The sequence below is a fragment of the Pseudoliparis swirei genome, chromosome 14 (assembly GCF_029220125.1).
Source record: "Pseudoliparis swirei isolate HS2019 ecotype Mariana Trench chromosome 14, NWPU_hadal_v1, whole genome shotgun sequence".
Classification (NCBI taxonomy): domain Eukaryota; kingdom Metazoa; phylum Chordata; class Actinopteri; order Perciformes; family Liparidae; genus Pseudoliparis; species Pseudoliparis swirei.
The window spans coordinates 10,950,465-10,974,617 of record NC_079401.1 but is presented as its reverse complement, the minus strand read 5'-3'; the positions used below and the strand labels follow the sequence as shown (position 1 = coordinate 10,974,617).

At 47.9% G+C, this 24,153-nt stretch overlaps 4 protein-coding genes across 16 annotated transcripts; 2 read left to right on the top strand and 2 right to left on the bottom strand.

The window, feature by feature from the left end:
• The first annotated feature begins 2,792 nt into the window (after positions 1–2,792).
• cep70 (centrosomal protein 70) lies at positions 2,793–8,401 on the top strand. Of its 10 annotated transcripts, none has more exons than XM_056431611.1 (14): positions 2,793–2,937; positions 3,678–3,715; positions 3,788–3,875; positions 3,946–4,045; positions 4,269–4,392; positions 5,446–5,626; positions 5,687–5,805; positions 5,965–6,031; positions 6,110–6,256; positions 6,331–6,480; positions 6,567–6,735; positions 6,809–6,914; positions 7,909–7,988; positions 8,276–8,401. In XM_056431611.1, the coding sequence occupies exons 3-14, from the start codon at positions 3,810–3,812 to the stop codon at positions 8,335–8,337; spliced, it is 1,371 nt and encodes a 456-aa protein (XP_056287586.1). In that variant the 5' UTR covers positions 2,793–2,937; positions 3,678–3,715; positions 3,788–3,809; the 3' UTR covers positions 8,338–8,401. The 10 variants fall into 10 exon arrangements, with proteins under 10 accessions (XP_056287586.1, XP_056287588.1, XP_056287592.1 ...); XM_056431612.1 differs by lacking the exon at positions 2,793–2,937 and adding an exon at positions 2,956–2,971; XM_056431613.1 differs by having other exon boundaries at positions 3,678–3,875; positions 3,949–4,045.
• A 720-nt stretch (positions 8,402–9,121) lies between these two features.
• LOC130204408 (ankyrin repeat domain-containing protein SOWAHC-like) lies at positions 9,122–12,233 on the top strand. 4 transcript variants are annotated; one of them, XM_056431132.1, is made up of 3 exons: positions 9,122–9,282; positions 9,436–11,715; positions 11,753–12,233. In XM_056431132.1, exon 2 carries the CDS (start codon positions 9,620–9,622, stop codon positions 11,387–11,389), a length of 1,770 nt encoding a protein of 589 aa, XP_056287107.1. In that variant the 5' UTR covers positions 9,122–9,282; positions 9,436–9,619; the 3' UTR covers positions 11,390–11,715; positions 11,753–12,233. The 4 variants fall into 4 exon arrangements, with proteins under 4 accessions (XP_056287107.1, XP_056287105.1, XP_056287106.1 ...); XM_056431130.1 differs by having other exon boundaries at positions 9,431–11,715; XM_056431131.1 differs by having other exon boundaries at positions 9,122–9,290; positions 9,431–11,715.
• Positions 12,234–12,841: 608 nt separating this feature from the next.
• Positions 12,842–23,624, bottom strand: dhrsx (dehydrogenase/reductase (SDR family) X-linked). The gene is made up of 7 exons (XM_056431133.1): positions 23,497–23,624; positions 18,386–18,493; positions 17,546–17,614; positions 16,527–16,628; positions 16,245–16,452; positions 15,586–15,793; positions 12,842–14,363 (listed from the first exon to the last, which is right to left on the bottom strand). Exons 1-7 carry the CDS (start codon positions 23,594–23,596, stop codon positions 14,184–14,186), a joined length of 975 nt encoding a protein of 324 aa, XP_056287108.1. The 5' UTR covers positions 23,597–23,624; the 3' UTR covers positions 12,842–14,183.
• Positions 18,652–23,577, bottom strand: LOC130204407 (E3 SUMO-protein ligase ZBED1-like). The gene is made up of 2 exons (XM_056431128.1): positions 23,497–23,577; positions 18,652–21,409 (listed from the first exon to the last, which is right to left on the bottom strand). Exon 2 carries the CDS (start codon positions 21,358–21,360, stop codon positions 19,372–19,374), a length of 1,989 nt encoding a protein of 662 aa, XP_056287103.1. The 5' UTR covers positions 21,361–21,409; positions 23,497–23,577; the 3' UTR covers positions 18,652–19,371.
• Positions 23,625–24,153: the final 529 nt, after the last annotated feature.

The following is a 24,153-nucleotide window of genomic DNA, read 5'->3' as shown; positions in this document are numbered from 1 at the left end:
ACAAATGTAAATATGTAAATTACCAACACCATGAGCACTCTGCTTCTTTTAATTAAATAAAGTAACATGATTAAACACACTAACACGATTAAATAAAGTAACACGATTAAATAAAGTAACATGATTAAATAAAGTAAAATTCTTAAATAAAGTAACAGGTTTAAATAAAGTAACATGTTTAAATAAAGTAAAATTATTAAATAAAGTAACATGATTAAATAAAGTAACACAATTAAACACAGTAACACGATTAAATAAAGTAACACGATTAAATAAAGTTAAATTATTAAATAAAGTTAAATGTTTAAATGAAGTAATACGTTTAAATAAAGTAAAGTTATTAAATAAATTAAAATTATTAAATAAAGTAAGATGATTAAATAAAGTAAAATGTTTAAATGAAGTAAAACGTTTAAATAAAGTAAAATGTTTAAATAAAGTAAAACAATTCAATAAAGTAACATGATTAAATAAAGTAACACGTTTAAATAAAGTAACACGATTAAATAAAGTAAAATGTTTAAATAAAGTAAAAGTATTAAATAAATTAAAATTATAAAATAAAGTAAGATGATTAAATAAAGTAAAATGTTTAAATAAAGTAACATGATTAAATAAAGAAACACGATTAAATAAAGTAACAGGTTTAAATAAAGTAACAGGTTTAAATAAAGTAACATGTTTAAATAAAGTAAAATCATTCAATAAAGTAACACGATTAAATAAAGTAACATGATTAAATAAAGTAACACGATTAAACACAGTAACACGATTAAATAAAGTAACAGGATTAAACACAGTAACACGATTAAATAAAGTAACACGATTAAATAAAGTTAAATTATTAAATAAAGTAAAATGTTTAAATAAAGTAATACGTTTAAATAAAGTAAAGTTATTAAATGAATTAAAATTATTAAATAAAGTAAGATGATTAAATAAAGTAAAATGTTGAAATAAAGTAAAACGTTTAAATAAAGTAAAATGTTTAAATAAAGTAACATGTTTAAATAAAGTAAAATGTTTAAATGTAGTAGCATGATTAAATAAAGTAACATGATTAAATAAATTAACATGATTAAATAAAGTAAAATTATTAAATAAAGTAACATCATTAAATAAAGTAACATCATTAAATAAAGTAACACGATTCAATAAAGTAACACGTTTAAATAAAGTCTTAAATAATCAAATGTATATATCAAAACACGTGTGACTCACAGCACAGGTCTCTGCCGCTCATCTTGCACCAGCAGCAGCCTCCTGGTCATCTGTCTGAGGTCGTCCAGTGACAGGTACCACAGGTAAATCATCTCAGAGGATTAGTGACACAGGTGAATCATCTCAGAGGATTTGCATGCGCTGCGTAAAAAAATTGGAATGAGCTTTAAAGAGATTAAAGAAGGTGATTTACAAGTCAAAGTAAAGTCTCTCCGGAGCTCTCTAACCCCCGGGCCGCGGGCCGGTACCGGGCCTCACAGTCAGAATCAATGAAAAACATATTTGACACATGCGTGTTATCCTAAATTAAAGCTGTACATTATGGTATTGTGTGATTATAATATTAGTAAAATCACAGTCACACTTTCATGAGCAGATGTTGCCGGCTTGCTCTCCTTGTGTTTCTCACCACATCAAAATAACGTGGAATAACTCGGACATTGTCTACAAACAAAGTTTTTTATTTTCTGACAACTGGATACAAAATTTGCAGGCACGTGCTCAGACATTTTGGGGGGCAGGTGCTCAAACCCAAAAAAAGGGCTCCCAATGCCAAAAAAAAATGGTGCCAGAGTTGAAGCATTAGCATCAATACACTGATGATGCAATACATCCTCGACCTGCGTCTCCTCTGGCAGCATCAGACCACTAGCTTACATGTTCTTTATGAATAAAGATGAATTATTATATAGCAACAACAGTACAAGCGTTCTGATTGGCTAATGGGTCGTCATGCCAGCCACGTATCGCCCTCCTCGCTGGTCTGATACGGATCCGTATTGCCCTGTTACGTCATTTTCAAAATGAGTGATATTGATAGACATCAAGAGTCAAGAGCAGTGGTCCTCAAACTAAGGCCCGCGGGCCGAATACGGCCCGCCTCCACATTTGGCCCGGCCCTCTGAACAATACCAGAGAGGCATTATGATTTTTTTTTCAGGCTGGCCACGCAAATCCTAGACTAGCCCCTGTTAATTAGAACGGAATAAGAACTCTCTCTCTCTCTTCTCTCTCTCTCTCTCTCTTCTCTCTCTCTCTCTCTCTCTCCCTCTCTCTACTCTAACATAACTAACGTCAGTAAACAGATGCAGGTGCAGCCGCTTGGTGGGGAGAGGAGCACTGAGCAGAGGAGGAAGTGGAGGAGCGCGGCGGGGAGAGGGTAGGAGGAGGGGGGGGGGGGAAATTCTCACAATAACTCAGATAAATGCCCCGTCGGATATTAAAACACATTGTGGGGACTTGATGACAGAGAGAGTAACTTTTATTCTTAAATACTGATGAATGAAAAAAATGTGTCTCCAGCAAAAAGTGCCCTTTACTCATCCAGGGCAAAGGGGAGGAGCTTCAGCTCTACCTGTGCACGTGCCTGACTATTTGGCTCAAATGAAAGGATGTACAACTGATATTTGTTCGAGAACATCTAAAATTCCCATAAGAGTTAGGGAGATGCGGTTGTTTTTGCAGAAGCACTAGCCAATCACAACACAGAAGCACCAGCCAATCACAGCACAGAAGGGCGGGACTACGTGGAACAACGAGTGGGACGTGACGCCAATTGGCCAAAGACCCAAACGGCCACATCCCATTGGCTCCGGACGGCCTCGTCACAGCGCGTTGGTTTGAATGAGCGCGGAAAGATGGCGGAAGTAGCGAACCGGTAACGCCCGTTGCCGTCACCCAGCGGCTGCTGTGCAGCGGCGGAGAGCGCGCTACCCGGTAACGGCAACTCCAACGCGGTGTACCTCACCGAGTAATTAACGCCATACCGGTACCTTCACAAAGTCACCGCTGATGTTAGGCGGAGACGCTACTTTGTTAGCTACAGGCGCTAACGCAGCTAGCTACGTCACTCACTGCGTCACGTCGTCTAAGTTGACGTGAGGTTGTCTTGTGTGTGCGGAGCTAACGGAGCTAGCTACGTCACTACTTGCGTCCTCTAAGTTGACGTTACGTTATATTGTCTGTGCATAGCGTTAGCTATAGAAGGTAACGGAGCTAGCTACGTCACTACTTGCGTCTTCTAAGTTGACGTTACGTTATATTGTCTGTGCATAGTGTAAGCTATAGAAGCTAACGGAGCTAGCTACGTCACTACTGCCGTACGTCATCTACGTTGACGTTACGTTGTCTTGTTTGTGCGTAGCGTTAGCTAACGCTATATTTAAGCAACGTAACATTAGTACGACTGATATTCACGCACCGTTTGTGGAGAAACTCAATTCTAGCTGGTTAAAAATGTCCGTTTATTGCTATTTTAAAGAGATAAAAGTCTCCGGCTAAGCTACTTGTATGCCGAATATACCAGAATACTTCCTGGATGCTATTCTTTTCTAAATAGCAGCTGTTTGTTGTTTGCTCAACACGCCTTGTTTTTAAATCAGGTTATTATAATCATGTTGTAATGAGATGTATCCTACAATGTTGTGATCTGGTGCATTCTGTCCTATCTCCTGCAGGAGAGATGGCCCAGGTGAGTCACGTGACGATGGCCCAGGTGAGTCACATGAGCAGCATCACATGATCATGTTCACAATGAACAACGGACACCTGATCCCTGGGTGGACAGGAGGCTCAGAGCTCGTGTCACAATGGACTCTCGCAGCAGCTCCAGCAATAAGACGTATGTCTACCTGTGGACGAGCAGGCAGCTGCAGGTGACTCCGGAGCCCAGGTGTGCGTCGCTGTGCGGTGTGTGTGTGGGCTTATTGACGGTGTGTGTTCCAGCAGGAGCAGGTCGAATGGGACGCCGTGAACACGCTGCTGCAGCATCGAGGGTTCAGGCCCGTGCAGTTTGCAGATCCTGTAGAGAATAAGAATATCCCAGGTACGAGTCCATATGTTCTCGTTCACTCATCAGATGTAATGAGGGTTGAGGTTCTCCGGTGGTTCTGACGATGAAACCTCACGTTGAGGGGCATGTTTATACTTCTGTCCGGATGACGTGACAATGCTCACGAGCATTTGGAAATCGAACGTGTGACATTTTGTTGAGAGGAGTTTGAGATACTCGGATGTGGATGTTCCTCATGAGACTCGTGCGTCCTTAGATTTGGTTCTGCTGGACAAGAAGTCGGCCGGGGAGATCCGGACGACTCTGAGGACGATGCTCAGCGACTCCGAGAGAAGACAGGCTCTCGTCCAGGAGCTCGTCAAGGCCAACAACCAACTCAAGTACGGCACGCGCGACTACGAAGAACACGTTATAACAGGGTTCTTACGGTCATGGAAAACCTGGTCATGGAATTTAAAAATGGTTATTCACAGGCCTGGACAAATTAAATCCCAAAAGTTTTTGAAAAGTCATGGAAATATGTTCTATTCATATGTTCATTTACACAGTTTGATTACAAGAATAAACATCTCAATATTTATTCTTTTAATCAACTTGTCAATCATTCATGTATACACTGAGATTTCACATCATGTTTGGTCATGGAAATGTGGTTTAAAGACATGGAAAGGTCATGGAAAGGTCATGGAAAGGTCATGGAAAGGTCCTGGCAATCCATTGGTCAACATGGGTATGAACCCTGTCATCAGTGCCAGTCGTTGGGTTTCACCTCAGCTGGTTAAACCTGACACGTTTCATCTAGTTCTGGTATCCAAACAACCGTCCCCTCTAACAGGTGTACAACAATAAACCACCAGAGAGTCTGTGCTCCTGGAGCTTACAGGTGAGCCGTGTACCTGCAGTGTCTGATACTCAATAATGTCGAGGTGGACCAGCTGCCCTCCACTGGGGAAGGAGTGGAGACTGACTGTCCTCCAACACTTCATCTCGTCTCTAAGTCCTGGAGTGAGAGACAGGTTTATTACATCAGAGGTAAAACACTTATTTTAAATATAAAGACGATGGCTAATACATGACATCTTCCTCATGTTCAAAGAATGAATTATTTCCCGTTTGACTGTCCACTAAATACTGAATTCTACACTTTGACAGATCTGAAAAACTGAGTTTCTGCACACAGAATCCTGCCACAAAGCTTTTTATGTATTGTTTATGTAACTTTATTTATTTATAGGTCCCACTGAGATCCAAGTGTGCTGATCTATCACGGTTACCGGGGCGATATGTTCGTCAACTGTTCCGTTTCAATAACCGTGACCATGTGGGTCCAAGAACCTCGAACCGCGTTGAAGTTCAGAAGGCAGAGCGGCGTCGGACAGAGCGATGCGGTCTCGGTGGATGAAGACCGACCCGGAACCTTCTCGTGTCTCCAGGGAAGAGGCCCGTGGGCTCGCCGGCCGAGCCGCCCAGCAGGCCCGCCGGGCCACGGAGCTGGAGGGGCTGCTGGACCTGGTGAGGACCAGAGTCCAGGACCTGGAGGAGCGCTACCTGGGCAAGGCCGCCCGGCAGCAGAGCCACACGCTGCGGCTGCAGCAGGACCGGCGGGAAGCACGGGTACGCCACCGGGGGGGGGCGTCACCGTGGGTCTTTACTGACGGAGGATCTCGTCTCCAGAACCAGAGCCGGGCTCTGGAGCAGGAGCTGTGTCGACAGCGGGAGGAAGCGGCTCAGCTCCAGAGGAAACTCTACTTCACCACCAAAGAAGAAGAGCGGCGCCTGAAGCAGGAGGCCCGGTGAGTTCCTCCAGCCTGAAACATGGCTGTCTGAAGCTGGTGTTTCACTAGCTCCTCCAAATATGGACATGTGTGGCTGTGTCTGAAACAAGGGAACTGGACTTTGGGTTCCAACGTGAGCGCTTCCTGTTCTGGACCTAATCTCAAGCGTGTTTGCAGATTGGCCCCAGAAGCCCTCGTGAGTGAGGCCCCCGGGGAGCCCGGCCTGTGTGCCCACGACCACCAGGTGAGCCTGTTCTGGTCCACACGGTCTGACGGTTCTCCTCCTCCTCACCTAACAACTGGTCTCTTGTCCTGGATCCAGCTGCTGACTGACATCGGAGCTGTCGTGACCAATCCCAACGCTCCGCTGCGCAGACAGAGACCCTCCTCCGCTGGTCTGGACCCGGCTGAGTGTCGGACCGTCCTCCCCACGCTGGAGGTCTGGGCCCAGCAGCTCCGCCTGCTGGAGGTGAGCACCAGAGGAGCCGCCAGACGTGCAGCTGCTCCTTCTCCAGATGTTTCTGACTCCGTCGCTGTGCTCAGGATCTGCAGAGGGCGTTACAGAAGCTGACTGTCAGCCTGATGCCCTGTTGGCAGCCGGCCGGCCACGGAGCTGCGGAGGCTGTGAAGGTGGAGGACCTGCTGCTGCTGGTGGGCGCCATGCTGGAGAGCACCGCCGCTGAGGGCCACACGGTGGGGACCACCAGAGGCCTCCCCCTCTGGGCCTCCGAGGGCCTCTAACTGGGCCTCTGAGACCTCTCTGCTGTGTGTCCTGCTAGGTGCTCAGGAGCCCCACCCGACACACTCTGGGCTCCATGGTGTCTCACTTCCAGAAGCTGTTTGACGTGGCCTCCCTGATGGGAGTGTTCCCCCGTATGAACGAGGTCTACGGCCGGCTGGGCGTGATGAGCAGCGCCCTGAGGAACCTGAGGGACGTCCTGCAGCTAGGTACCCTGAGCCCTGACTTCTGTGGTCCTGGTGCCGGACCGGACTCACCCGCTGGTTTGTGGTTCTGTGTCAGACTGCAGGGTTCCTCCTGCCCAGGTGGTGGAGCAGGTGGCCCGGCTGGTGGCCTCCAGCCAGCCTGCTGGGGTCCAGCATCTGCTGGGAGACGCCGACATTGACAGGTGGTCATACACACGTTGTCCATAGATATGTTAGGGATGCACCGATCTGATCGGCGCCGATCCATATCGGCCGATATTCCCATTATCGGTTTTGATCGGCGTTCTCACAACGGCCGATCAGATGACATAAAATCTGCGAGAAAAACTATCAGACGTTTCAATCGCAACGGAGACGATGCGCCCGGCGAGGGCCGCAGAGGTCAGAGGTCAGAGGATCCTCACCACCGAGCGGCGTCCCCGTCCCCCGAGTTGAATCTCTGGGTCGACTCAGCCGACTCTCACATGTCTGAGGCTCTGAGCCCCTAGAGATGCTCACGCTAAACACATTCCATCGGGAGCAAAGAGGGTTTGATCAAGTTAGCGGAAGGATTTAAGTGGCAACATCCGGTTTTGCAAAGTTAGCGGAAAGAACCACGTTAAACAACATCCGTTTTTCAAAATAAGATGTCGACAAATCATACACGAACATATAAAAGTAAACAATGAACTGATTTTGTATCTTTATAGATAGTTTCTGAGATTTAGCTTAAATTATGCTAACATTAAAACATTTTTACTGAACCAAGGAAGAGTTTATAAAAATAAGTCAGACTTTTGTATGTTAAGTAAAGTCCTGTAAATAGATTTCCCCAAGAGTTCCAGGAAATGAATAATGCAGATGTGTCCCATACATATCTGAAATCCCCTACAATAGCAATCAATACATTTTAATGTATCAATTAGGACATTTTTCAAAGTAAAAGTCCTAAATGTTTAAAGAAATCGGTAATTTCTTTAATGTTTGAGTTGCTTTATATATGTATTTCCTCATAGTCCTAGGCAATAATGCTACACAATAAATAGAATGCTTCAATCGACACCGTGATCGGTATTATCGGATCGGCAGATACTGATTTCAGTGATCGGCACCAAAAAACCTGATCGGTGCATCTCTAATATATCTTTATATACATATATATCTGTATATATATATATATATCGTCCTCTGTTCCAGCATCATCGTCAAGGTGAAGCAGCACGATGAGTTCTTCCCTGCTTTCCACGGCCTCGTCACGGAGATCCTACACACGCTAGGTACACGTGAATCCACAACATGTAGAAACACAAAGCAACAACATGCATGGACAACATGTCCAGAGAGGACTATTATTTCATAATAATGAGATGCAAAATAGAGTGAAACAGCCCTCTAAAGATGGGCAGGAGGTTCCGTCAAGAGAAGTTCTACTGCCTGTGTACATGTCACATGTGGCATGACATGTGGCCTGCGTACATGTCACATGTGTACATGACATGTGGCCTGTGTACATGTCACATGTGGTATGACGTGTGGCGTGTGTTTGATCTGCCGTGTGTTTCAGGAGTGAGTCTCCTGGACGACATCCTTCCCGCTCTGAAGTCCCTGAAGCAAGCGGCACAGTGACTTGCCGTCTGGCGCTCGCTGTGATTTTTGATTTTTCTCAAATAAAACGGATAAAGATGATAAATATCAGAATATCTTTCTTTTGCACCATGCCAGCTCATTTATATGTTCACTAAAACAGAAGCAAACCACTGAGACTAATCAAATGAGAAGCACAGCACATTCTGCTTTAGATTCGTCTCTTGAAAGTTATTTGAAAAGTTATTAATTGCGATGATTTTGGCTTCCCACGATTAAAGTGAAAGTGATATATTGATGTTATAACACTGTCTCAGATCAAGGGCTCCCTAACCCAACCACCAGGGAGATCCAGATGCTGAGTTATTTCAGCAGGAAAGTAGCACAACATGGACGTTTAAATGGAAATATGTATCCCCCAAAATCCTGATTGAATGGTTGTGATCTCAATAAGGATCAAAGTGATGGTGATCATCAAATGCTTTATATCCTACCTTTTTTATAAAATACATATTGTTTCCAGGTAGTCTACTGGTTATCTTTATTTAATTATAAGTTCTTTTATATACTTTTTTGTTCATAGTCTATCAATCCCATGTTGGTATTTGTTGTTGTGATTACAAAACAAGTGCAGCAAATACATGAACTCACAGCTCGTGCCATCTGGAACATGTTGGCTCCACGTGATATACGCGCAGAATAAACACGTGACAGTAAACCGCTGAGATGACCAATCAGAGAGCTCTGGATTAGCAGACTTCCCATGATCCTCTGACCTGGTGACGCGTTAATAATCTACCTGGCGGATTTGTTCAGTCCTGTTGAGCAACACAGCAACCAGCTCATGTTTCCCCAAACAGTCTCACGTGACTCATTCTCACGTACAATGCGTGTCATTGATCCTAATGACACGTTCACTCAGTGGACCCAGCGCACACCTGGCATGGCCCCGGAGGAGCGCGCCATCCAGAAGGGAGGAAGCAACACGTGAGAATGTATTATTATTTCATTTCAAACACAATCACGTTGGAAAGTGAACTTTATAAAAGTATGTTTAGCATCTCATAGAAACACGAATAACGTTTTTAACGGGTTTTAACCACAGGTTTGAAATATTAACCCCCCTCTCTCCTAGAAAAGAAATGGTACCGTCCGCGCGTGTCCGTTTCCGACACTCCGTTGCTAGGAGGCGGGAACGCTAGAAATACAACGCAGTGGAAAGCTGCGGCGCTCGCGCCAAGATGCCGGGTCACGGTGCGGCTCGACGGGCGCATGTCGACTGGCTGCTCCGCTGCGTTACGGCTGTCACAACCAGGAGCTGACAATGGCGTCCGAGTGCACGCAGGAGGCCATTCTGGACTTTCTGAAGGCGCGAGGGGGCAAAGTGAAGAACGCGGATTTTATTGAGCATTTTAAGGTCTCGTTCCCGGAGGAGCCGGAGCAGAAAGCTGCTCTGCGTAAGAAGTTCAAAACCTACGTTGACAACGTCGCTTTTGTGAAGACCGAGAGTGACGTGAAGTATGTCTGCCTGAAGAAGAAGTTCCGCGGCTCCGAGAAGGAGCGGCTGGACGCGCGCGTTCACGCGGAGAGCGAGCCCGTCCCGGTGGTCCTTCAAGAGGGACTCCATCACCGCCTGCCCGCGGGGTCGCGCAGCAGTGACGCGGCCTGGCCTCGCGCCTCACCTGGCTCAGGTTACGGAAATGACAGCCAGGTGAGAGTTCCGCATGTCAGTGCGCAGCGGGCAGCCGACGCGGCAGCAGGCGGCAGTGTGTGCGTCGCGGTGGAGGAGGAGGACCACGTGGGGGCCATGGGGAACCGAGGGAGCTCCAGGAGGGAGAAGAAGTCCAAGAAGGAGCGCGTTGGCCAGCAGGTCCCCGACACCACAGCGCCGCCGCGCCCTGCTGAGGGATCCGTGTTCATCCTGCCGGGGCCTGTCCAAACCGGTTCTACGGGACTCCACCCCAGAGACCGGCCGGTTGAGTCTCGTTCACCGGGTGAGCTGGAACACGTCGGCGTGGCGTTCAGGCACTCGGCAGGACCCCGGAGAGGAGCGCCCTCCAGGCAGCCGGAGTCCGACGGGGACGACGGGCAGTCGGACGGCGAAGAGCCCGGCAGTCCCAAAGGACGCTGTAAGGACTCCCCCCAACCGAGGCTCAGCGGCTCCCCCCAACCGAGGCTCAGCGGCTCCCCCCAGCTGAGGCTCAGCGGCTCCCCCCAGCTGAGGCTCAGCGGCTCCCCCCAGCTGAGGCTCAGTGGCTCCCCCCAGCTGAGGCTCAGCGGCTCCCCCCAGCTGAGGCGCAGCATGCTGCGTGACTCCGCCTACCTGTCCAGGGGCGACGGCGACTCGGCCTCCCTGGCCTCCTCCAACCCGGACGACGACCGGACCTCGGTGGCTCTGGACCCGCTGGAACACGAGTGGATGATGTGCACCTCCGCCGGGGACTGGGCCGACTTGTGCCCGCTCCTCGCCGCCGACCCGAGCCTGGTCCCGAGGAAGGACTTCGTCACCGGGTTCACCTGCTTGCACTGGGCGGCCAAGCGGGGCGAGCCCGAGCTGATGGCGCTGCTCATCGACTTCGCCAAGCGGCACGACGTCCCCGTCGGCGTGGACGTGCGGTCCAACGCGGGCTACACGCCGCTGCACGTCGCCGCCATGCACGACCACATGGAGGTGGTGAAGCTGCTGGTGGGGGCCTACGGCGCCGACGTGGAGGCGAGGGACTACAGCGGGAGGAAGGCCTGCCAGTACCTCACCGACGGCGTGAGCGTGGACCTGCGGGACATCATCGGGGCGTACGAGAGGTCCGACTCCGAGGACACGGACCGCGGGGCCGGAGGCCGCTGGAGGTTCTCCAAGGTTCTCCAGTCCAACCTGAAGCCGCTCAGGCTCCTCAACCCCAACGCCGCCGCGGACGGGGAGGCCCGGCCCGGAGCCGCCGTCGTCAGGAGGACGTCCTCGCTCGGCAGGATGAGGCCCAAACTGCACAGGCTGCGCTTGAGGACGTCGCAGATCGTCCACAGCGCCGCGCTCCGTGAGACGGAGGAGGGGGCCGGGCCCTTTACGTCCAGACCCAAGACCCACTTCTTTGGGTGAGACCAATGCCCACCGGACCTGCTTCACCAGCTGGACTCGTCGCCTTCAGGATGTTCAGCATCTCAAAATGTGAACATTGTATTTCAAGTAATCATCGAGCCTTGAAGAGGCTACGGGGTCAGGGCCCCTGGGCCGGGGTCTTAATGCAGGTCACACGGGGTCAGGGCCCCTGGGCCGGGGTCTTAATGTGTGTCACACGGGGTCAGGGCCCCTGGGCCGGGGTCTTAATGCAGGTCACACGGGGTCAGGGCCCCTGGGCCGGGGTCTTAATGTGTGTCACACGGGGTCAGGGCCCCTGGGCCGGGGTCTTAATGCAGGTCACACGGGTCAGGGCCCTGGGCCGGGTCTTAATGCAGGTCACAGGGTCAGGGCCCCTGGGCCGGGGTCTTAATGTGTGTCACACGGGGTCAGGGCCCCTGGGCCGGGGTCTTAATGCAGGTCACACGGGGTCAGGGCCACTGGGCCGGGGTCTTAATGTGTGTCACACGGGGTCAGGGCCCCTGGGTCGGGGTCTTAATGTGTGTCACACGGGGTCGGGGTCTTAATGTGTGTCACATGGTCAGGGCCCCTGGGCCGGGGCAGGTGGATCCACTTGTGTTTACTGTGTGTGGAACCAGACTGGACCACATTCACTGAGCTATGGAGAAAGTGTATTATGGGATGTATCCTGTATCAATGGGGCTGTAACTACATAAAGTAGCTTTGAGTAACTCCTCCAGCTGGTCTGAGGTCAGTGATGTCACCATGAATCCTTTGGTTTCTCATCTGAACAAAACGGCTTTGATCTTTGAATGAGACATGAACACTGACCGGGTTACGCTTCTGAAATAAACTGATCACTGCACATGAAGGCCTGGCGTCTGATTCACCTGAAGGTCTTCAAGGAGCAGCTAGATGGCCCGGAAGCAGCCTGTACACATGACCTTTGACCCCACTAGATGTCCATGTATCAGCCTGTACACATACCCATGACCCCACTAGATGTCTATGTAGCAGTCTGTACACATCCATGACCTTTGACCCCACTAGATGTCCATGTATCAGCCTGGACACATACCCATGACCTTTGACCCCACTAGATGTCTATGTAGCAGTCTGTACACATACCCATGACCGTTGACCCCACTAGATGTCTATAGCAGTCTGTACCCATGACCTTTGACCTCACTAGATGTCCATGTAGCAGCCTGTACACATACCCATGACCCCACTAGATGTCTATGTAGCAGTCTGTATACATGACCTTTGACCTCACTAGATGTCCATGTAGCAGTCTGTATACGTATCCATGACCTTTGACCCTAGATGTCCCTGTAGCAGCTTGTACACATGACCTTTGACCACACTAGATGTCCATGTAGCAGTCTGTATACGAATCCATGACCTTTGACCTCACATCGGATCATGAAACACTAAAAACATAATATTGTATTCATGTCAAATACAAATGAATTTGATCCAAAGCAATGTGTTAGTTTATTAACATTAAGAGGTATTTCATAATCTGTTCATATTTTACACGTAAACATGTTGCTTAAATTAAATTAATACAATCTGGAAAAGGGCAAAATTCAGTCGTGGTAAACTATGATGTAAACACTTTGATTAGAAAACACTGAACCGTACACAGAGACGATCATACCCGATCATTAACTGATGAATCAATAACCAATCAACTGATCAATAACCGATAATTAGCCGATCATTAGCCAATCAATAACTAATAAATAACCGATCAATAACCAATCATTAACTGATCAATAACCAATCATAACCGATCATTAGCCGATCAATAACCGATAATTAGCCGATCATTAGGCAATCAATAACTAATAAATAACCGATCATAAGCCGATCATTAACCGATCAATAACCGATCATTAGCTGATCAATAACCGATCAATAACCGATCAAAGCCCATCGAGTCCTTCTTTAAAACTCAGTTTCATTACAAAAGGCAACAATAAAAACATTTAGACAAACCCTAAAACTGAATCCACTTAAAGGGCCGGCGCGTAGCGCCTGGCGCCATCTAGTGGTGAGACTTGTCCATGCGCCCTTTGAGCTCGATCAGACTGTCGGCATATCTAGATCAGAGACGCTACATTCAAGACGTGATCATTGTTGGCGGAGATGAACTCACGATGGATCCTCGGCCCTCAGAGCCTTCGGGCCTCAGAGCCTTCAGGCCTCAGAGCCTTCAGGCCCCAGAGCCTTCAGGCCTCAGAGCCTTCAGGCCCCAGAGCCTTCAGGCCCCAGAGCCTTCAGGCCTCAGAGCCTTCAGGCCCCAGAGCCTTCAGGCCCCAGAGCCTTCAGGCCCCAGAGCCTTCAGGCCCAAGAGCCTTCAGGCCTCAGAGCCTTCAGGCCCCAGAGCCTTCAGGCCTCAGAGCCTTCAGGCCCCAGAGCCTTCAGGCCTCAGAGCCTTCAGGCCCCAGAGCCTTCATGCCTCAGAGCCTTCATGCCTCAGAGCCTTCATGCCTCAGAGCCTTCAGGCCCCAGAGCCTTCGGGCCCCAGAGCCTTCGGGCCTCAGAGCCTTCGGGCCTCAGAGCCTTCAGGCGAGCAACATGTGTGGCATAACGTGTTAGCAAGGCAAGAGCCTTCTGGGGTCACAGGAGACTCACGGCGGTCTCCGGGGTGAATGTCCTGACCTCCTCCAGGAGCAACCGGTCCCCCAGAATGCACTTTGGTTGTACATCATCTTTTATTGCATTTCGCCTGGGTCCTAAAAGAACCTCCATGATGCTGTGGGTGCTGGTCCAGGAGGTCCAGGAGGTCCAGGTGGTCCAGGAGGAGCTACCCCTGGAGGCCCACCAGCTCACAGCTCTTCTTCCACAGCCGGGCCTGCAGCTCCGGGTCGTAGGAGCTGCTGGAGGACTGCGCCTGCAGGCCGTTGTACAGGTAGCAGGCCCCCACGCCCTCCAGGCAGGAGGCCGCCGCCGCGAAGACGGAGATGGAGGCGCCCTCTGCTGGAGTCTGAGGGAACAGGACACGAGTCAACCTCATGCTCCGACGAGGGAGGGGGGGGGGGTGCGAGTGAGAGGGTGCTCAACTGTGTGCGCGGATGTGTCGGTGTGTACGTGCTGATCTGGAGTCAGTTTGGTAGGATTCGGGTATAAATAAATTATTTCATTTAAAATATGGATTTTTATTTAAAGATATTCATGTAATGTGCATGCAAAATAGGTCTACCCGAACCAGCGGACAACAAATTCAACCCGCGGCAACACTTCAAAAGTAGCCCAATTCCGCGGGAAAACCGCGGACCTGGCAACACTGACCCGGTGTTACCGGGAATATAATGACGGAGGAATAAAGACCGTGGGGCGTCACTTTGTTTCAGTGGAACTCTCGCTGTCAGAAGCAAAACTTTATTTGTCACGTGTCATCTTCAGCCCCTCTGATTGGTTGTTCTCTTTGCCCATCAAAACAGTGACAGGATTAACCCTATAAAGTCTGCACAGGACTATATATATATATACAGGACTGTCTCAGAAAATTAGAATATTGTGATGAAGTTCTTTATTTTCTGTAATGCAATTAAAAAAACAAAAATGTCATGCATTCTGGATTCATTACAAATCAACTGAAATATTGCAAGCCTTTTATTCTTGTAATATTGCTGATTATAACACAGCTTAAGAAAACTCAAATATCCTATCTCTAAATATTAGAATATCATGAAAAAGTATACTAGTAGGGTATTAAACAAATCACTTGAATTGTCTAATTAACTCGAAACACCTGCAAGGGTTTCGTGAGCCTTGACAAACACTCAGCTGTTATAAATCTTTTTTTTTACTTGGTCTGAGGAAATATTAAAATTTTATGAGATAGGATTTTAGAGTTTTCTTAAGCTGTAAAAAATAATCAGCAATATTAAAAGAATAAAAGGCTTGCAATATTTCAGTTGATTTGTAATGAATCCAGAATGCATGACATTTTTGTTTTTTTAATTGCATTACAGAAAATAAAGAACTTTATCACAATATTCTAATTTTCTGAGACAGTCCTGTATATATGTTAACGGCTTCTACAGGGAATCTGGCCAAAGAGATTTTTAATGTCCTCATTGTGCGTTTAAAAAAAAAAGTATCGGTTCAGGCACTGTTTAGCACCGGTATCGTTTAAAAAGTACCGGTTTAGCACCGGTATCGGAAAAAACCCAAACGATCCCATCCCTGCTGAGGACACGTACCCTGAACAGCGTCTTGGCCACCAGTCTCTTCACGGCCCGCGCGAGGCTCCACAGGTTGTCGTACAGCGCCGTGTCCACCATGCCGGGGTCCACGGCGTTCACCGTCACCGGGAAGCCGCCGGCCGCCAGCTGCTCCTGCAGGTGGTAGGTGAAGAGGACCAGGGCCAGCTTGCTCTGGGAGTAGGCCCCGTGGGAACTGTAGCAGAGCCTAGAGGGGGACGGGGGGCACAGCGAAACGCTTCCATCGGAAAGAGGAGCAGAGCTGGGAGCTCTAAGAGGCATTCAGGGTCCTTTCAGAGAAAACGACACGTTCACAGACGATACCACGCAGAACCAGAACCTGGTTCCGTTTGGTGAACAGAGGACTGGAGGTCATCTCCTCTCCAGGGGGTAGACACGCCCCCTTCAGCCTCAGATACTTCAATGTTCTACTTTGCTTTTGAAATATGAAGTTGATTGATGACTTGATTTCAATGGTTTCAGGTCAACGCCCCATTTGAGCCCCTTTAAGGGACCACCAGGGGACCAGGTCCTCAGCTTCAGGACCAGGTCCTCAGGACCAGGTCCTCAGCTTCAGGACCAGGACCAGGTTCTCAGCTTCAGGTCCAGGTCCTCAGGACCAGGACCAGGTCCTCAGGACCTGGACCAGGTGCTCTTACCTGCGGTGCAGGTCGTCCAGCTGCAGCTCGCCCGCGTAGTGCGTGGCCGACGACATGTTGACGACCCGGGAGCCGGCGCCGTGGCGGCCCGACCTCTTCAGCGTGTCCAGCAGCAGGTTGGTCAACAGGAAGTGGCCCAGGTAGTTGAGCGTGAAGTGTAACTCAAAGCCGTCCTCCGTCCGCCGCTCGGGGACCATCATGGTGCCGGCTGCGGGCCACAGGGAGGCGTTCAGTGGGAATGGGAAAGGGGAGGCACCCTGAGCGTCACGATGACGGCGTTACCGTTGTTCAGCAGGACGTGCAGCGGCAGGCCTCGGGCCTGGAAGCTCCGGGCAAACTGCCTCACGCATCTCAGGGAGGTCAGGTCCAAGAACACAAACTCCACTGGGAACACAAGACCCAGAGCTGGAGAGGCCCTCACGGGGGTCTGGTTCAGCAGCCAGACCCCTTGGAGCCCCATGAGGGTCTGGACCAGTAAAGGAGGCCCTCACGGGGGTCTGGTTCAGCAGCCAGACCCCTTGAAGCCCCATGAGGGTCTGGACCAGTAAAGGAGGCCCTCACGGGGGTCTGGTTCAGCAGCCAGACCCCTTGAAGCCCCATGAGGGTCTGGACCAGTAAAGGAGGCCCTCACGGAGGTCTGGTTCAGCAGCCAGACCTCATGGAGGTCTGGACCAGTGATTGAGTTTCACGACTTTAAATCGATGACTGGTCAGGACCTGCTTACGGGTCATACTGACAACTCAATGTCATTTAATTTGTAATAAACCGCGAAACATTTCTCCAAATGGCTTAAAATAATCTAACTGTACTTTAATTAGAGTATGTGTAATATACCAGTCTCATTGTAACAATATACCAGTCTCATTGTAACAATATACCAGTCTTATTGTTGTAATATACCATTCTCATTGTAGTAATATACCAGTCTCATTGTAACAATATACCAGTCTCATTGTAATAATATACCAGTCTCATTGTAACAATATACCAGTCTTATTGTAATAATATACCAGTCTCATTGTAACAATATACCAGTCTTATTGTAATAATATACCAGTCTCATTGTAACAATATACCAGTCTTATTGTAATAATATACCAGTCTCATTGTATAAATATACCAGTCTTATTGTAATAATATACCAGTCTCATTGTATAAATATACCAGTCTTATTGTAATAATATACCAGTCTTATTGTGGCAAACTTTTTCAGAGATAACAGATTGTGTGGCTAGTTCAATTTTTAAATAAAATGTAATAGAATTGACATTTTTCTTTCATTAAGACGGATGGGTTATTACCGTTGCCCTCGACGCCTTCCTCCTGGATCCTCCTGACGGCTGCTGCTCCCTCCTCCCTCTCGTTTCCAGCTGGACATGATGGAGAGCAGAGACTTGATGTCCAACATCTACTGAAACTCACCGGACCCACTGACGCTCATGTCGGATGTAGAACGTAGCAATCTAGGCTGTTTTTAATTGTTATATATATTTAAAAAAATATTTTTTAATTAAAAACATCTATATAAAAATTGTTATATATATATATTTAAAAAAATCTATATAATATATACATATTTAAATCTCGATATATTTTTAATATATATATACGAATCTATATAAAATCTATAATATATATATTATCTACATTTATATATATTTATTTTAAATAATATAAATATATATTTTTTAAATTATAAATATATATCATATATATTTTTTTAAATATATATATATACAGTATATGTATAATATAATATTAAAAAACTATAATAAATATGTATATATATATTTATATTCAACAGTTTGATGACAAAAAAGCTACCCAACACACTAACAGTGTGTAGGGTGGCTTTCACACTTCTAGGTGTTTAGAGTAAAGCACAATGTGCACCAACTCTTGACACATGAATACAAACCATTCCATAAATCCTTTAGCCGGTTTCCATCGAGCCTTTACTTCTCATCTGTGCCTTCAGGACGTGAAACATTTAAATAAGGAGTCCGTACGAAGACATGTTCAACACGTCCTCTAAAGCTTCACAAGAAATGAGGGCAGCACCAGTTGGTACATATGTAGTTATGAAATATAGAGTTAAAATATGCAGCTGGCTCGAGGCGTGTGATTGGACGGTAGCCTACCTATGACAACATGCATGCCGAGGCCTGCCAGGCGCCTCGCGGCCTCATAACCCAATCCTCGGGTTCCCCCCGTCACTATGGCAACCCTTCCATTCTGCTTGGGTAAGACTGTGGGAGGAGAGAGCGGGTCACATGACAACATCAGCCAATCAGGAGGGCTCAACGCCGTGGACCTCTAATCTGTCCTTAATGCAGGAGTCAGACATGTTGTCCTGTGAAAGATTCATGTCTGATTCATGGAAACACAAGGAAAAACGTCAAATGGCAAATATTGAAAACAAAATCTTTACTTTCATAGTTTGCTTTTACATCATAATCTTTGTCAGTGTTTTGCAAAGCAAAAGAACAAAATCCAACACAAACAATAATAAAAAAGACAATTCAATGAGCTTGAATCTTTTAAAGAACATTTTTCTTTAGTACTGGTGAGTTTGAGAATCTAATGTACAGATGTTGATATAAAAATGAAACGTCTGTGAAGAGAAAACGTGATAACTGGAGCAGTTTAATGCTTTAAAGTGATGCACAGGCTGTAATGACTCCCTCCAGTTTTCGATGAGAAGAGTTCAACGACCTCTAGAGTTTACTGATTAACACGTTTACAACAGATCCATGAACTAAACTGAAGCTGCAGCTGTACTTTCTGCATGCGCGAGTACACGCACGGGTTCTCCACGCAAATTAATCATGTTCCCGGATTCCCCGTGTGAAATGTCACAGCAGCACATACCACGAGACATAAGCAGCAAAAACACTTGAAACATTCTGAGAAGCCTCATTAGAAACTGTAAGAAAGGGGCGGGACCGATGAGGTGAACCATCTGTCAATCAAACATCTTGTGTATGAAAACCCTGAAGGTCTGAGATCACTAAAGGCAGCCTGAAGAAGGTGTGTGCACGTTAGTCTGGAGGCGGTCCTCTCCACCACCTGACCGTCCATTGGATACATATTACAATCTTAAGCACACAGTCCCTGGAGGTCCAGACTAGTGTCTCTCCAAATCCTCCTCACAGGGTTCGAGCTCATAGTAGCTTCTCGAGTTCTCGTACACGAAGATCTGCTGGTCCACCAGAGCCGGGGCGATGCGGTTCCGTTTCCCACACAGAGCCGACCCAGAAGAGCTCAGCAGCCGGTGGCTGGGGACACTGGTGGCCGGGACGCACCAGAACTTCTGGAGCACCTTGAGCAGGGTGGGGAACAAGGGGACGTGGCTGGACCACCAGAGTAAGGGGTCTTCATTCAGGCCGAGGACTCGTTGGGACTTGTAGTTGCTCAGCTCCTCCAGTACCTGAGCATGCAGCTCCTCCTGGCTCTGGTCGGTGTCGGACTGACAGAAGATGGCGGCCAGAGGGTTGTCGAGGGTAGAACTCCTGGCCGGGTCTCTGGGAAGGGCTCGCCTTTTGCTCGGTGGCTCGTCGGTTGCCACGGAGAACTCGTCGAGGCCCGGTTGCTCTGCAACCTGCTTCTCAAGGATCGCTTTGGCCTCATCCATGACGTTACCCTCAACTTTGGAGCGCTCCTCGGCGGACAGGAACGGCAACTTCTTGTACCGAGGATCCAGAAAGGTGGCGATGTTGAGGAACGTCGAAATGTCTTGCGGTAGCTGCGTGTTCTGTGAATAGGTGCCGGATAGCACCTTTAGGATGGCTTCTTTGGTCATGCAGATCTCTTGGAGATCCCCTTCCTTGACCTTCAGGGTGGTGTTGAGCAGCATGTGGAGCACGGGCCTCACCATGCTGATGGTCGGGTACCGACAAGACGTGATCATGTTCGCCACAACTTTAAAAGGCTGGAGGACTTCGATCAAGCCGCCCAACAAGGCCCAGTGAGGGCCTTCGAAGCTGAACTGGTGACTGCTCTCTCTCGGCGTGGCGGTGATGGCAATCTGTTGCTCCTTCAGTCGTTGTAACATCGCCAACGTGGCCAACCAAGACCCGGCCCTGTCTGTGATGAGTGCACACTGCGGGAGGCCATGCTGCTTCTGCTTCTCCTTCAGCAGATACAGCGTCGGCTCTTTGAAATGGTCCACCAGCTTTCGGCAACATGCCAAAAAGCTGCCGACCCGCGGCAGCTGGAAGGCCTCCTCGACGGCCCGGTTGATGGTATGTCCCAGGCAAGGCATCTCCACGGACAGCTCGAGGAGCGAGCACGCTTTGCCCACGTCGACCGAGCCGTTTGTGGTGGCCCCGCTGACTTTATGGGTGATCCCCCACTCCACGAAGGCCTCGTACATCGATCTGGTGATGTTCTCGGCCGCGTTGTCCTCCTGCACCTCAAAGGTTTTCAGACACTTGTCGATCATAGAGAAGCCAAACGTACTATTGTAGTTGACTGAATGCATGGAGAGTGAGATATAGGTCCTATTCTGAGTTTGGCTTCGCCAGAGGTCAGTGGTGACGCCACAGTTCACAACCCCGGCGAGCTCACTGAAGACCAGGTCCCGGGTGCGGCAGTACATCTGAGGGAGCATGTTAACGGCCACGTCACTTTTGCTGGGTGGAGAGTAGCCGGGATCGAGGGCGCTCATCAAGCTCTTGAAGGTGGGCTCTTCGACGATGGACACCGGGTACAGCCCCTCACAGATGAAGTTGATGACTGCCAGTGTGAGATCATCGTGCCGCCGGTTTTCAGGCCGGAGGCTCGGGGCCTGCAGCTGAACCGGAGCGGCGACAGGCTCCGCCTTTATCCTGGAGAACGCCGTGACGAACGCCTCGCGCATCTGATCCGTGTTGCTCTTCACGAACTCACCGAACTCCAGCGGGTGGTTCTTCTCCAGGTGGTACGAGAGGTTGGAGGTGTTTCCGGAGTACGCGATTTGACTCATGCACACGCGACAGTAAATCCGCTTCCAGTGCGAGATGCAGCCGTTGGCATCCGTGTCAAAGCCAAAGTACTTCCACACTTTGCTCTTTGCCCGCGGGTGAGCCACCAGCTTGAGGACACAGCAAGAAGGTCCTGAACTTTGACCCTCCATCGGTTCCTGTGGGAAGCGTTCCACTCGGATGCCTTCACCTACTGAGCACCTAACAAGAATAGTCAAACACATTGGAGGGGTCATAAACAGTCGAGCCATGAGTGAAGCTACGCCGAGATCCAGCAGCAGAACATGAAGCTAATGTCTTTATTCTACTTTCTATATGACACACAATATCACAGGAAGAACTGGTGTAAAAACTGAGCCTGTGTACATGTACAAGTTAAAGTGCATACTAGATAGCAGCTGGAGGATATTGCTGCTTTGACCTCCGCGGGTCGACATCCCATAATATGTCCGTTCATGATGAAGCTGCAGACAGAGGAAACTCAGCTCACTGGTTTCTATGATGTTTCCTTTAGAGAGGCTGAAGCCACATGGTCATAACCTCAATACTGCCTCACACGATGGGGAGATGATGACATCACACGAAACCAAACAAGTTGAACAAAGGTTCATTTGACGCTTGTAAAGCTTCATCAGAACGCCTCGTACTCAATGTGGAACAAGGGTTCATATATGTGGCTGACGTGTGTGAATCATATTTAATTAACCATAATCAACAACACTGATGGCCAAACAAACCAAATTCTGAAACTGGCATGTTTTTTATTTGTTCCATCACGAGGCGTCAGGCTGTGTTTGTCAGGGGAACCACCAATACAAAGAGAGTTTGGGAAATCCTCTTATCTCATAAATCGGCTGCATTCTGTGTGAGATTAGAAGTGTGTAAACCTCGACACACACACACACACACATGCATTAGTTTTGGTTTGTGAGGATTACTGAGCACAGCGCTGCCTTTATGCTCGTCAGAACATTGTGTATTAATAAATGACATCGTCGGCCAGTCCAGACACTTTTACTGTGTTAACTTAATCCTGTTGTGAACATGTAACACAGGTTATTAAAACATATGGAATGTTTACACCAATAATGTAACACAGACCGACATTGTGCCAATAATGTTCATTATTAAATGTCGTGAAGTATTACAGTTAACTGTTTTAAATGTGTTTTAAACCTTTTTAATGCTTTTCTTGAGCTCAGGAGGCACAAGAGAGACTTTGAGGAGCCTCCACGTCACCGCTCACTGCTGGAGGAATGTTCTCATTTTTAATTCATCATAAAGACTTTTTAGAGTTTATATTTAACATGACTTTAAGTATTATAGTTGTCAGTTAACCATCCTAAGACCTGGGCATGTAATAACACTACTTACACTTTGTCTAGTCCACTTTACATTGAGGAGGAACATAATTATACTTGTTAAAGTATAACATGAAAGAAAAACAATGTAAACAATGTACCACTTGAAAAGTTTTACACGATCTGTAAATTGTTTTTTGAGTAACAGTAATTGTATTACATTGTTGGTCAGTACATTTAACAACTGGTCATCTACACACACACACACACAGAAATAAACATATACACACACAGAAATACACATATCTACACACACACACACAGAAATACAGATACACACACAGAAATACACACATATAAACACACACAGAAATACACATATCTACACACACACACACAGAAATACAGATACACACACATAAATAAACATATATACACACAGACACACACAGAGAAATACACAAAAACACACATATGCACACAGACACAAACAGATATACACACAAATACAGATACACACAACAATGCATAAATACACACACACACGCACACAGATACACACACAAATACAGATACGCACATATATACACACATACACACACACACACACAAAGACACACACACACACACACGCGTCTTCAGAACTATTTGTCTCTCTGTCCTTCGACACGTTCCTCTACACCTCCACGATCCCTCCGCAGCGTCAACATTATTATAATATATATTATACATTATCACACATTATGAGACTATGTCATACATTATGATACAAGATTATACATTGCCATACATAAGTAATAATAATGTATGATAATGTATAATCTTGTATAATAATGATACATGACTCTACATGAGTTAATGCTCGTCCGTCTTCCGGTCGCTCTGCTCCTCGCGTGTGATCAGCCGGTAACAACGATGAAAACACGTTCCGCGTGTGTAACAGTCGCGTTTCCATGGAGACGCGTCATCACTCATATCACGTGTTACCTGGCAGCGTGAAGGAGCGGTTGAACACCTGGTAGATGAGCACCCTGAAGCCGGCCAGGTAGAGCCGGAGCAGCGGCACGAGCACGGTCAGCAGCCACATCGCGTTTCCGTCTCCGTGTGTGCGTCACCGTAAAGTGTCCGGCTCGCAACGCGCGCGGGGGGTTTATCCGCGACGGGTTCCGCCTCAAAGACTGTTGCGTCACAAGACGTCAACACGGGTTCAGATGAGCCGTTGAGATAGGAGAGCTATATATCAGGACTTCTTTATGAATGCTTTGTATTGTATCTGAGGCCCAAACCACCATACGTTCATTTAACACACACTTTCATGATGACATTGCAAAATGAAGGGTCAGGGTCCAGTACAACCAGGCCGAGGAGGTGGCCTACTGGAGAGGGGTCAGGGTCCAGTACAACCAGGCCGAGGAGGTGGCCTACAGGAGAGGGGTCAGGGTCCAATACAACCAGGCCGAGGAGGTGGCCTACAGGAGAGGGGTCAGGGTCCAATACAACCAGGCCGAGGAGGTGGCCTACTAGAGAGGGGTCAGGGTCCAATACAACCAGGCCGAGGAGGTGGCCTACTGGAGAGGGGTCAGGGTCCAATACAACCAGGCTGAGGAGGTGGCCTACAGGAGAGGGGTCAGGGTCCAATACAAC